Below are 12,780 nucleotides of genomic sequence, written 5' to 3' on the forward strand. Positions count from 1 at the left end.
AACAGACACTGTAACAATTAACTGTATCTTGATTTACTTCAAAAGAGTAGTTTTAAGGCTTGGGAAAGCCTGGAATAATTGTGCCATTCAATATAAGCTACAGCTCCTGCTCAGAGAGCTTAGGGTAAAGCTTTGTTGGAGATCTTATCCCTGTTTTAGGGGAACATTTCCCTTTACCTAGGGAGAAATTTATTTGAGCATTCCGCTTTTGGCTGTGCTTGCGACTTGCAGCAGAGCTGTGGCAGTACTGACCAGGGACACTTCAACTGGAAGTGGCTCCTTCCACAGCTCCAGACACTCCTGGAGGCAGAGGAGCCCTCCCTCGTTCCTGGAGGTCAGGCTCATTTGTTTCTGTGGCCTGGAGAGAAACTCCCTCCTGCTATTACCAGCGTGTGGTCAATCAGCTCTCGTCTGAGAGCAGGACACCCACGCGTGCCGCTATACACACGGTGCAAGCCAGCTAACGCCTTCCCTGCTCACTGATGAGGAACAAGCTGCCAGCTCCCCCACCGCGATTTAAATCACACATTGCAGAAAGACAAAGCAGAAGGATCGGCTTTTAATGCCCACTGAAAGAAACAGTCCCGGGTTTGCGGGCGCAGGCCAAGTCTCTCCCACCACCGCTCACGGCAGCGGCTCCCTAGCGCACGTAGTTCTTGGGGAAGAGCTGGAAGAGCTTGCCTTCCTGCGTGGGCTCGAAGCCGTACTTCTGCAGGTCGTTGGGGTCGAAGGCGCCTTCCTTCACGTCCTTCTCGATGCGGGGCGCCACCACCTCGCTGAAGAGCAGCTTGGCCGTCAGCGGCGGCTCGGAGCCCTCGGGGGCGCGGTACGAGACGTAGGGCTTGAGCTTGAAGCCCGCCAGGTCGGGGACGACGAACTGCGGCACCATCTCCTTGACGAGGAGGAACTTCTTGCTGGAGGTCAGCACGCCCAGCTTCTTGGCCCCGCGGCCCTTGTTGTGGCTCCGGGGGCCGCGCTTGCTGGTGAACGGGGACATGCGGTCAGCGCCTCGCACCAGCCCGCGGGCCAGCTGGGCCAGCAGCCCCATGCCGGGCTCCTGCGGCCCCTCAGGAAGCGGCGGGACGGGGGAAGGCGGCGCCGGGCTGAGGGCTCCGAGCTCTGACCCCCGGCTCCGCCGCCGCCGCCTCCCAGCAGCGCGCGGCTCCCCTCACACAGCCCGCACCCGCACCCCGCAGCACCTCCCGCTCCCACTGGCCGGAAGGCGCTGGCCAATCCGCGGCGCCTATCTTAGCCTGCTCTCGGCGCGGGGCTGGAGGGGGCCAACCAGCAGCGAGGAGGCCGGCTGGGTGGGCGGGGCTTGCCGCTCCCCTCAGCGGCGGGGGCGGGGGCGGGGGCGGGCGAGGGGGCGGGGCCGGGCCTGGCTTCGGCCCCGTTCGGCCCCGTTCGGCCCCGTTCGGCCCCGTTCGCAGCGCGGGGCCGCGCGGGGGCTCCCGGCGGTGCCGGTACCGGTGCCGAGCCCCCCGGCCGCCGCCTGCCTGCCTGCAGCGAGGCTTTCCGGTGGGGAGCGTAGCGGAGAAGCGGAGCTTTCACAAAAAGCAGCCCCGGCTTGGGGCAGGTGGGCGCTGCGCGGCCCCCGCCCGCGGTTTCGGGTTTGTTTTTTGCCCCAAAACGAGCGCGGGGGGCGGGGGGCGGGGGCAGGGCGCGGTCGCTCTCGTCGCTGAGCTCGCCTTCTTCCCTCAGGGGCCCCGGCACCGGCAGGCATGGACGAAGAGGAGGGCAACAGCAGCAGCCTGGAGGTACGGGGGGCTCCTGTCGGCTTTTGACGTTTTTATCTCTCAGCGTTTCCAGGACCCGAAGCCCGGCGTGCCTCGCCTGGCAGCGTCCGAGTACCGTCGTTCCGTGCGGTGTTACTCTGGGAGAGCTTTTCCTCACGGGGGTTTTAACCTTCCAGACGTTTCGGGATCGGTCCCGCTCTTGGTGGATTGTACTTCATCATTTTTCACTTTGTTTTTCCCCCAAGCCGCTCGCTCTCTGCTTCGTCTTCTCGGCCGTCAGCAGCATGACGCGGTTCCTACGTGCCTTGCGCTTGATCATACATAAGCAGCTCACAGTCCATCGGGGCACTTGTCGCCTTTCCTGTAATGACACACAGGGCCCGCGATAGGAAATAGTCCTTGTTGGAACTCAAAGCTACGTACGGCGTGCTCATAGGCAGGTAAAAGGTGTTTTCTGGTGCAAATCCAGTATCTGTAGCCAAACTGTAGGCGTGCGGCCAGGTGTGCCCGTGAGCCACAAGGAAGTCTGGTGTTCGGAGGAATTCTAATTTAAGGTCCTGCTTTCTGCGCCGGCGGAGGCTTTGCACCCTTCCCTGTGCGGGGCATGGCTCCCTGCTTACCTTTGATTGCAATGCAAAGTTCCTAAGTTCTCGCTGGAGCTGCTTGCTCTGTGCTCGGTACTCTGGATGGGTGTGAGCGTTACTTACGTAGCTCTGTATTTTTATCTACTGTGAAATTTTCATTACGAAAATGAGAATTAAACCTCGGGGAAAAAGCAGACAAATTATTTTCACGTTGACGCATACTCGTAGCCTATCACCGCTTTATTTTCCAGTGAAGTGCCGGTCTTCTCAGGGATGTTCAAAACAAGTTTTGTGTCTGAGGGTTGTCTGAAGGCTTCTGAGGACTCCGTGAGGTCCTTGAACGCAGGTGCTGGTAGTGGAGGCTGCGTCCTGCAGCCTTGGGATGTTGCGGCTGTGCAGGGCTGGTGATTTAACAATTTCACAGCTGTTCCAGGGGCTGTCTTCTTATGAAGAACTGCTTACATGGCTCGGGTGCCTGTGAGGTCACATCCTGCTTGTTGGCTTTCCCTGCCGTTCCCAAAGGATCACCAGTGCTTGAAAGTCTCCCCATGCTGTGGGGGGAATGTTTTTCACGCTGCTGTTGGTAATAAACCATATATGAGCCTCTCAGTCTCTCCCGGAGGTCTGAATTTTTTCTTTCCCGTACTGACTTTTTGTACTGTGATAGGAGGGCTCTGCGTGTGCGTGTTTTGGTTTGTCGTGAATTTGTTTCTTCTCACGTAGCAGCAATGTGACTGTCAGTTGGCAACTCCTGTTTTCCGTGTTATTTGAGCTCGTACAGGCCTGGATAGTAGCAGAACTGTGCGTAACCCTGACGCTGTCAAGGAGAAACAAACTAAGTGACCACAACTGACTAATATTGCGAACTCACTGGCTGTGCCAGTCTGTATTGGTGGCTAACAGCTTTTCAACGTTTTTTTTTATTGTGACTTTTCACTGCCATCCCACTAATAACAGTCCGGCACTGATAACAGCGATAGTTCGAGGATGTTGGGAACGTTGTTGGTACGCTGCGTTAAAGCAGCCTCAGAAGATAAAATCTCATCTGCAAGCATCGGCTGGTCAGGCACTGCAAACCCGGAATGAACTTTGATGAGGGAGACTCTCGTGGTTTGGTGACTCTCAGCGTGCACTTGCAGTTTTCTTTTGGTTGCAAAGCTAAATTAAGACATCATCCAAGTCTGGAACTGAGGGCAAAAATTGGGACCAAAAAACAAGATTCAAGTACTTGTAAGGTTTGAGTCAGACTTAAGACTTGCTGGCTGGTGTGTTCTTATACTCTTTTTGGTTTCCTACTTGCTCCTAATATTTGGTTTGCTTTTTACCTCCGCTCAGGTAAGTTTTGAGCTGTCAAACTTCCAGCTTTTATAACTTCCACATTTTTTTCCCAGAATAACAACAGTCAGGATAGGTTCCAGAACTGTATACCTGAGTTAGAGCTTTTACCCACGTGCATATCTTCCTGGTTTATGCTGAATTTCATCTGCCACTTTATTGCTTATTTTCTTAGTCTCATAAAAACGTAAAGTTCCACTCTTGTCCTTATTGCTCTGAGTAACATAGTCATCAAAAAAAAAAAAAAAGCTATCACCTCACTGTTTGACCCTGTTTTAGCATGGTTTAGGAACTGACACCAATATAGAACTCCAGTACTGGCCCCTCCCCACTGAATGTGTTGTGTTTCAAAGTGGGTGATGGTTGAAAGAAAGACATTGGAAAATATAATCAGGTTGTACTGTGTATGGCAGGGCAGACACTGAGATGTTTTTATGGAGGCTTTTTGCCTGTTGTGGGAAACTAATTTCACTTTCCTTTTGGTGCTAGGCTGTGTTACCAGCAGGTGGAACACGAATTCTTCAATTTGTAGAAGACAGAATACAGACTACTATGGTAATGTACAGCTTTAATCAACTGGATGAAAGATTGCGTGTGCATAAATAGTGTGCACTTGCTTGTAAGCTCCAAGAACTCTGCTTTGTCTAAGTTGAAGTCTGAGTAGACTGAGAGGAATTTTTGTTTCCTTATTGTTGCTGTGCATGAGGCAGGAATTAATTCCTCTTATTTCATCACTTGTATATTTAGCTCATCAGCTCATAGATCTTTGGGGAAAGAATGCTGAATATTTCGCATATAAGCTTATGAAGCACAGATATAATTTATATTTAAACTTCTTGAATGTGTGATGTTTTAGTTAAAACTCAAATATTTATGAATGTGCTTGATATTCAGGCCACTTACTTAGCTAAGTGTTCTCCAAAACATAAAATAACTTTCAACTACAAAAGTCGTTAATTTGTTTCCCCTGTAAATTCTTCCCACAGTTGACTGGAATTGCAATCGGAGCTGCAGTTGCTTTGCTCCTGATAGGGATTGTTGTGATTGTCATCTACAGAAGAGTGAAACAGTCTAGTAAGTACTCAACAACAATGTTGAAAAACAGTTTTGGCAGTATTTTTTCTCAGTAACCTTCAGTATTTTTGTAGCATTATGTGGTAAATTCTGGGTCAATTTGCAATAACTGCTTGCTGTGAAGGTAGTGGCTTCTGCAGAAAAAAAGCTTTAACAGGATAAAGAACTTGTGTTGATACACTTACCCAGCTCTGAATGTCAAATTCATAACTGTCTTGTGCAAGACACTGGAGACTTTTGTTTCTCTAGTGTATGGTAGCCTTAATGTCACTTGGCTTACAAATAATTTCAAGCCTGCTGTGATTTCACTGTTAAAATAATGAGACAAGTGAACTGGAGGCTTCCTTTTGTGCTATTAAAGTCCCCTGATCTCTCTACCTGTTTAGAGAGCCTTTTTACCTCCCCCAGTGATTAGGTGGAGCCTTAAGCTAGCTCATCCCTAGTCTGGCTTGGCTAACCGGAGCTGAATCGTGAGATGTCTTGTGCTGGTTTGAATTCGAAGTGCTGGCCACAATAGTTTGCTTCGTAGCAGACAGGAACTGTGGCTATTATGGAAGTAACAAAGCTGACAACTCGTGCTTAGTCTTCTTTCTGCCTGTAACATAAAGCTGCAGATGGTTTCTGATGGGAAACTTCTCTGTTTTAGAACAACTTCAACCACACGTGCCTCAATACAGATTTCGCAAGCGAGACAAAGTGATGTTCTATGGGCGGAAGATCATGAGAAAGGTAAGAACGTTTGGCACAGTTGGAGGGACGTAAAGATTAAAATCCAGTTTAGGAGGTCTGGTAAATTTTGAAATATTTCACTTGCTTAGTCTGGCTCAGGATCTTTGACCTATTAAACTTCCCTGAAATTTTGGGGATGTGTCAGAATTCCTGGAATTTTGCCAGAATTGCGAACAGAACAGCACAGGCTTCTCTTTCTGATTAAACCTTACCTCCTTCAGGAATATTTTCAGACATCAAGGAATAGTGGTGAATCAAAGAATACTCCTCTATGGAATTGATGGTTGATTATCTATAGTAATCTACCTATCTTTTTCTATATTTAGAATTATATTCAAGATATTCAGTGTCTATATTGAGGATTGTCCTTTTCAGATAACGGCTTCTAGTGCGGTCCTTATGTTCAAAGCTGACACCGTCTTTCCCATGTTAGGAGACGGCCAGTCTATTTGGGGAGCACGTACTTAGATTTATCTTTCTGCAGTCTACCTATGAAGAGCGCTAACCACTTCAATGTATGAGCCCTTGTTTTCTTGAATTGCAAATAAGACTTTCAAACTATAATTACAGACTATTCCAGAGGGCTTTATCCAGTGATTGAACTTTGCCTTAGATTGCAGCAAGGAATGTTATGTGTGCCCTAGGTTTCCTGTCCTGATGTTGTTTGTGCCCTATTATTCTAAAATGTCTCCTTGAATTTTCTATCAGTCAGAGGTCAGTTCCTGCATGGGATCTAGTTTGACTCTGGCTGATCAATTGGTTAAATCCTAAAAGTCTATGGCTGCCTTTCTGATACTTAGTTGTCTCTTTTTTTTTTTTTTTTATGTGTGTCTTTACAGTTTCACTTTGTCTTTTTCACTTGTAACAAGAAGGTTTGAACAGACATTTCCTGTGACTAACTAGGCTAGCCTTGGTAGGCATCCTAGGTTTTCACCACTGATGGTCTGGTTTTCAGTTAACTGAGGACGTTAATGTTCCTGCCTTGCTTCCCTTGAGGCTGTTTAGTGTGTGCTGAACGTGAGATTCTTTTTTCCCCCGATCGACAGTACCACCATGGCCAAAAGAACTAATCTTTTCAGAGGAGGAATGAATGGCTATGTCAGTGCAGAGATGTGCAAGCTTGTAAGAAAACCAAACGCGATAGGACCTGGGTGTCGAGGTGACTTCCTTGCTCAACACTATCAGTGCCAAAGTCTGTGTAGCAACTTCTTGGAGTTTTAGTACATACAATGTTATTGAGAGAGCCCCTTTGGAAAGCTGCATCTTACTCAGATGGGGACTCTGAACTCTTTTCAGAGTAGCAAACGGTTATTGTCTGCTTGTAGTCAGATACAAATGGCTGGTGGAAGAAAAAGGCAACTTAGTCCTGACTGCGATGTGTGCTCCCTGCCCGCTGTCCTGCGGAGTCAGATCCAGGGTGCGGGTCTGGGGGGGTCCCCGGCCCGTGGGACCTGCGAGGCAGGAGGGGGCTGGAGCGGCCCCTTCAGGACCACCGGCAGAGTGGGGCTGCAGGCGTCCTCGCTGTCTGTGGGACAGCCTGCTCGAGTCCAGCTGTGTGCTCACACAGACACTGCTTAACAATGTGTAGAGAAATAAGGTACGGATAAATAACCTTGCTTTGTCAGACACCGCTTGTGGGGGATCGCTTCCTCTTGTGGGCTGCCGCAGCCCTCTGCCTCCTGCGCTTTGCTCAGATGAATTCAGATATTTGGGATTGATGATAGACACTGCTGGTTTTAAACTGAGCGTTGTTCTTGGACTGTGCTTCTGAAATTCATAACTTCGTAATTTTCATATTGTCTGACATGTTTATATAAAGCTGCCTAGAATTTCACATGGTAAAATCATTTTGGTTTTGGGGGGGGGTTGGAGGGGTTTAGACCTTGCCTTTTGCTTTTGCTCCCGACTGAGATATATAGAATATTGCAAACTGCTGTTTGAAGTGAAATATTTCATGCATTTTTGGTAAAATGCCAAGCTTTTACTCATTAAAAAAAAAAAAAGAAAGAAAAAGGAAAAAAGTCTCCAAACTAATTGAAGATTTTTTTATTTTTATTTTTTTTTTTTTGGTGAGGAAAGTAGTAATACTTTGCTTATTAATGAGGTTATTTTCTTGGTCTTGCAGTTGTTGCAATTCTCCAGAAGGTGGCACTTAGTTACTGTGAAAAGGAAGCAAAAGGCCAGCTGCATGTCTGTGTTGCTGTTTGTCACCAGTTGAAAAATGAATCAGGCCCTGGTGTGTTAACATCAGACTGCCAAAGGAATACTGGAACTTTAAATGTTACTTCTCAGCCTGACGTTGGGTGTTCCTAAGTGAGAATTTGTATAGCTAAGGGTTTCTTTTTCTTCACTGCCATCCATTACCACTGTAGTGGTTGCTTTTCAAGATCAAAATATACTCTGCTTTATGTCTAGAAAGAAAGTGACCCTGAAATAGGTGTTGTTCCAGTCCTCAAAGTCTTATATTATTGCCTCACTCTACTCATGTTCTAATGACCTGGTAGGTAAGTCGGATCTTTTGCAGGGTTGGAACTAAGGTTTTGTTTTTTAGTAAATGTTTCTGGTTTTGTTACTTCCTCCTAGGTTACAACCCTTCCAAACTCTCTGGTTGGGAACACTGTGCCTCGCCAAAGGATGCGGAAGCGGGCAAAAGTTTTAAATTTGGCAAAAAGGTACTTGGGCTCTTGGGAAGGGGAGAATTCATGCGATGGGTGCTGTTGTGTGTTTGTTGTGTTGCGTGTGGTGGCGGTGTTTTGTTTTGTCTGTGTGTATGGGGTGTGGAACCAATCCCTAGCACAGTGTTTTTCCATTGCTGCTGTTTTTCACAATCCTTTGGTCTCCCAGCTGGGCATTGGCCTTGCATTCTGCTGGGAAGTTTGTTGAAATGGAGTGGGTGTGCCTGCAGCATTGTCTGTAGCTTTGCTGAAGAAGGCAGGAAGGGAGCAGTCGGAGAGTGGAACACTGCTGTTTTATCTATTTGATAATGTGTAACTTGGTATAGTGTGCTTTTGGTATTGCACTCAGCCTATGGTGCCCGTGTACAGCTGGCTGCTAAGACAGATGAGATGCCACCCTGACCTTCTGGTGTTTTGATTTGTAGGATTCTGCGTATCAAGAAAGAGTGTCCAACTCTGCAGCCCAAGGAACCACCTCCCTCTCTGCTAGAGGCAGATCTGACAGAATTTGATGTAAAGAATTCCCATTTGCCATCGGAAGTCCTATACATGCTTAAAAACGTTAGGTAATGTTAAATGGAAAAATAACTTTATTTTGCTTTTGATGGATATTCAAGTGATATAAATATTCTTGCTGCCTCATTTAAAGCCTTAAAATTTATCTCTGTGTGGTCAGAGTATTGAAACAGTTGAAAGAAACTTCACCTGAGCATGATGAAAAAGTTAAATAGTTTCCAAATTTCTAGAAACTAAGAAAATACTGGAGTGCATTAAAAAGAAAATAGAGTGGGATGGGGGAGACAGTTTAGTGCCTAAATTTGGAGATAGTAAGATTTTTCTAATGTGAACAGATTTTTGTTAGTGCATTTTTAAAATTCCCTTTAGACCGTATCTGACCATTTTTTGTGCAAACGTTGTCATAATTAGTAAATACTAATTGGCTGCCATATTGACAACTTGCTAAACTGCGGAATTTTTTACTTGTCTAGCTAAAAAGGTTACAAATAAAATCAAAGCCAACTTAATCTCCACAGCCCTCTGGAGGGGTGATAGGAAGGTCATTGTGCCAATTCAGTTAAGTGTTGATATTGCTGCCAAAGCAAAAAGGAAGAGTTTCCGATCTGGACCTTTGGTTTTGTTTTCATATGTTATTTTTTTTTCCTATTACAATCTAATTTAGTCCCGGAGGTCATACATAATAGATGTTTTGGTACTCTAATAAAATTACTTTGGTACTGTAGTAAAACTACTATTTAAGTCATCTAAGCTTTCTCCTGTGGAATTCTGACGTCCTATGACTAATTGATGTTGCAGAAGAATTAGACTGATTGATCGTGTTAAGTGTGAGCTAATGGAGCTATATGGAAGGCCCTTCTGGTGCTGTGCACAGAATGCTTAGTTTTAAGATGGAGATTTCCGTCTGCCTGGTGGTGACTAACTAGTTTCAGTGTCACAGGAGTCCAGTTGCACATTGCCTGCAGGAGGTGGTACAAATTTACAAGGATACAATGATGGGATTTTTTTCCCTTCAGTATTTCTCATGTGTTCTGGTTACACTGGGGTAGCTGTACTACAAGGGAAAGTTACAAAGGGTAGCTTTTGTCATACAATGTGTAAATCTGTTGTGGGTTTTTATATTTCTTCCCCTTGAAAAGACATGTTAGCATTTGCTTGATGAAGACTAGGTCTACTTCCTTTTGAGCCTGCTGGCATTGTTTGGTGTGATGTTCAAAAAGGAACTCCAGTATTTACACTTCTCAGCATTTTACAGCACTCCTGCATTTCTGTCTTGGTGACTTACGCACTAGGAAATGCCAGACCATTGTACTGCTGTGCTACAACTTCCTCTAAGGTCTTTTGTGAGGGCTTTGGTGATTTAGGAAGGATTTTCCAAGGGTGGTGACAGCTTTAGGTTTCCCTTTGCATAGAAGGGGGGAAAAAGCTAATATTTCATTTTCTTTCCTGCAGGGTCCTTGGTCACTTTGAGAAGCCTCTTTTCCTGGAACTGTGCAAGCACATGTTTTTTGTGCAGTTGCACGAAGGTGAATACATCTTCCGTCCTGGGCAGCTTGATAACAGCATCTATGTTGTGCAAGATGGAAAATTGGAAGTTTGCATTCAAGAAAACGTAAGAATAAACTAAGTCATGGTTCTTGAGATAAATCTCTTGGTATAGCATGTGTGTTGGCATGAATTATTAAGCATTGATTAAACTTACGTTTGAATCATACTGATTTTAGTAAAGACTGCTTCCAACCCATCAGGGCCGTGATATTTCAAGGTGAAGGTTTTGAGCTGTGGTCCACCATGTGTTAGAAGAGTGAGCTAAACGCAGCAGTTATGGGGCATTCTGAAATAACCTCACATACTCTGGTCACATAGTTACTGCGGGAGATTGGGGTGCAAGACTGGCTTTGCATACTGTTGGAAACATCCTCATTTTGGATGATGGTTATATAAATTAGGGGTACAGAATAGGACAGTGTCAGTAGAAGAGACCAAGTGATGCTGTGCTCCAAAATATTTTAGCCTGCTAGTTAAGGGGCTTGCCTGGAAGGTGGCAGACCCAGATTCACTTTTGGGTAGACAAGGAAAAGAAACGATAGCTTGTATTGTGGGTGAGTCTTAAAACATTAAGTGCAATCCATTGCAATCCATTCTGCCCATTTGGATTACTTTTTTTTTTTAATTATTCTTGACTGAACTTTTCAAGTTTAATTCAGTTTTGGTGGCTGAAAATGCATTTGCTAGGGTTTCTAATGACCTAAAATTTTCTGATTTCTATATATACTTTTGTGCTGGTTTTACTCGGGTGGGCAGTCGAGCTCAACCACAGCCGCTCTCTCACTCCCCCTCCTCGAAGGGGAGGGGGAGAAAATACGTTGCAAAGGGCTCAAGGGTTGAGATAAGGATGGGGAGATCCCGCAACAATTATCGTGACGGGCAAAACAGACTCAGAGTAGGGAGATAGTAAGATTTATTGCCTATTACTAACAAGCTAGAGAAATGAGAAACAAAGGAAAGAAACCAAAAACGCCTTTTCCCCATCCACCCTCTTCCACCTCCTCCCCCTGAGTGGCACAGGGGAAGGGGGGAATGGTCTGTGGTCAGTCTATAGCGCTTCGTCTCTGCCGCTCCTTCTTGGTCACTCTCTGCCCCTGCTCCATGGGGGGTGCCTCCCACGGGATGCCGTCCTTGCTGACCTGATCCTGCGTGGGCTTCCCACAGGCAGCAGCTCTTCAAGAACTGCTCCCCTGTGGGTCCGTACCATGGGGTCCATCCATCCCCCAGGAGCAAACTGCTCCAACCTGGGTCCCCACGGGCTGCAGCTCCCCCCAGACCCCTGCTCCTGCGTGGGCTCCTCTCCATGGGCTGCAGCTCCGGCCCGGGGCCTGCGCCTGCGGGGGCTCTCCATGGGCCGCAGCCTCCTCCAGGCCACATCCACCTGCTCCAGCGGGGGCTCCTCCACGGGGGGGCTGCAGCGTGGAGATCTGCTCCATGTGGGACCCATGGGCTGCAGGGGGACAGCCTGCTCCACCAGGGGCCTCTCCACAGGCCGCAGGGGAACTTGTGCTGCGTGCCTGGAGCACCTCCTGCCTCCTGCTGCACTGACCCTGGGGGCTGCAAGGCTGGTTCTCACTCCTCTCTCTCCCAGCTGCTGTTCCCCAGCAGTTTTTTTCCCCCTTTCTTAAATCTGCCTCACAGAGGCGCATACAATGTTGCTTGTTGGCCCAGCTCTGGCCAGGAGTGGGGCCCTTACCTAACACGGGGCAGCTTCTGGATGCTTCTGGATTCTTCTCGCAGAATCCAGCCCTATGCCCCCCCTCCCGCTACCAAAACCTTGCCACATAAACCCACTACAGCTTTTCCCTTTTTTCTGTTTTACTGCTTATTGATATGTAATCCTTTAATAAAGGGAGCTAATTCTGTTTCAGAGTGAAGAAAGCTTTTTTGTTTTTCTTTGTTACATAGCAAAGACAAGTGGGTGACATCTACCCCTAGACAAAAGAGGCTTGTAGTTTCCTTTAATTTATCACTTCCTGAACTGCACTGGAGTGTCTTTGAATGTCTTGTGGTTTTCCTGCTGTCTATTAGAATGGTGGTTTGCAATCTTTGTGATGTGAATTAGCACACTTCCATCAGAGCAGAGAGAAGACTAGCATCCAAGTTCTAATGGGGGACCATTTCTGTTAGGGCTGTTCAGACTATCTGGGAGAATGACAGCAAGTTAAGCTTTCTAAAACACTCTGTATATGCCATATATATGCATCTGTGAGCCTACAGTAAGCTTCTATCCTACACTTGCAGGATGGAACAGAAGTGGTTGTTAAGGAGGTGCTGGCAGGAGACAGTGTCCACAGCCTTCTCAGCATTCTAGATGTTATCACGGTAAGTTCTTGAATGTGCAGGTTTCCTGCGGTGCTGTCTTATGTCCTTGAGCCTGGTGTGGGGGGAGAAGTAAACTTTCAACATTACTAGGAAAGAATTGGAGCAGCTAAAGTTTCTTTAACCAGTCCTTTTTCTCCTTTACAGCTGTAAACTGGTTGTGAAAAATGCATGCTTAACAGTGTAACACTGGCTATTTCTCAGCAACTTTTCTGCTAAACATCAGGGTTTGAATCTTTCATTTATGTCTGGAAAAACTGA

The 12,780-nt window shown here is 46.8% G+C and overlaps 2 protein-coding genes across 3 annotated transcripts in view; one reads left to right on the forward strand and one right to left on the reverse strand.

The window, feature by feature from the left end:
- Positions 1–544: 544 nt before the first annotated feature.
- MRPL41 (mitochondrial ribosomal protein L41) lies at positions 545–1,048 on the reverse strand. The gene has a single exon (XM_040531091.1). The coding sequence runs from the start codon at positions 1,046–1,048 to the stop codon at positions 641–643; it is 408 nt and encodes a 135-aa protein (XP_040387025.1). The 3' UTR covers positions 545–640.
- Positions 1,049–1,358: 310 nt separating this feature from the next.
- PNPLA7 (patatin like phospholipase domain containing 7) overlaps positions 1,359–12,780 on the forward strand; it is a 125,885-nt gene continuing 114,463 nt past the window's right edge. The window contains exons 1-9 of one of the 2 annotated variants that reach the window (XM_040531088.1): positions 1,359–1,576; positions 1,702–1,757; positions 4,145–4,210; positions 4,642–4,729; positions 5,376–5,458; positions 8,042–8,130; positions 8,559–8,699; positions 10,102–10,261; positions 12,442–12,522. In XM_040531088.1, coding sequence (XP_040387022.1) covers positions 1,722–1,757; positions 4,145–4,210; positions 4,642–4,729; positions 5,376–5,458; positions 8,042–8,130; positions 8,559–8,699; positions 10,102–10,261; positions 12,442–12,522 — 744 coding nt within the window. In that variant the 5' untranslated portion in view covers positions 1,359–1,576; positions 1,702–1,721. Of the gene's footprint in view, positions 1,577–1,701; positions 1,758–2,924; positions 2,943–4,144; positions 4,211–4,641; positions 4,730–5,375; positions 5,459–8,041; positions 8,131–8,558; positions 8,700–10,101; positions 10,262–12,441; positions 12,523–12,780 lie in introns of those variants that run through there. The other variant, XM_040531089.1, reaches the window with a different exon arrangement.

The sequence above is a fragment of the Cygnus olor genome, chromosome 19 (assembly GCF_009769625.2).
Source record: "Cygnus olor isolate bCygOlo1 chromosome 19, bCygOlo1.pri.v2, whole genome shotgun sequence".
Classification (NCBI taxonomy): Eukaryota; Metazoa; Chordata; class Aves; order Anseriformes; family Anatidae; genus Cygnus; species Cygnus olor.

Excerpts from the sequence above, each read along its gene's own strand:
- MRPL41 (XM_040531091.1), bottom strand. The coding sequence starts at position 1,048 with ATGGGGCTGCTGGCCCAGCTGGCCCGCGGGCTGGTGCGAGGCGCTGAC.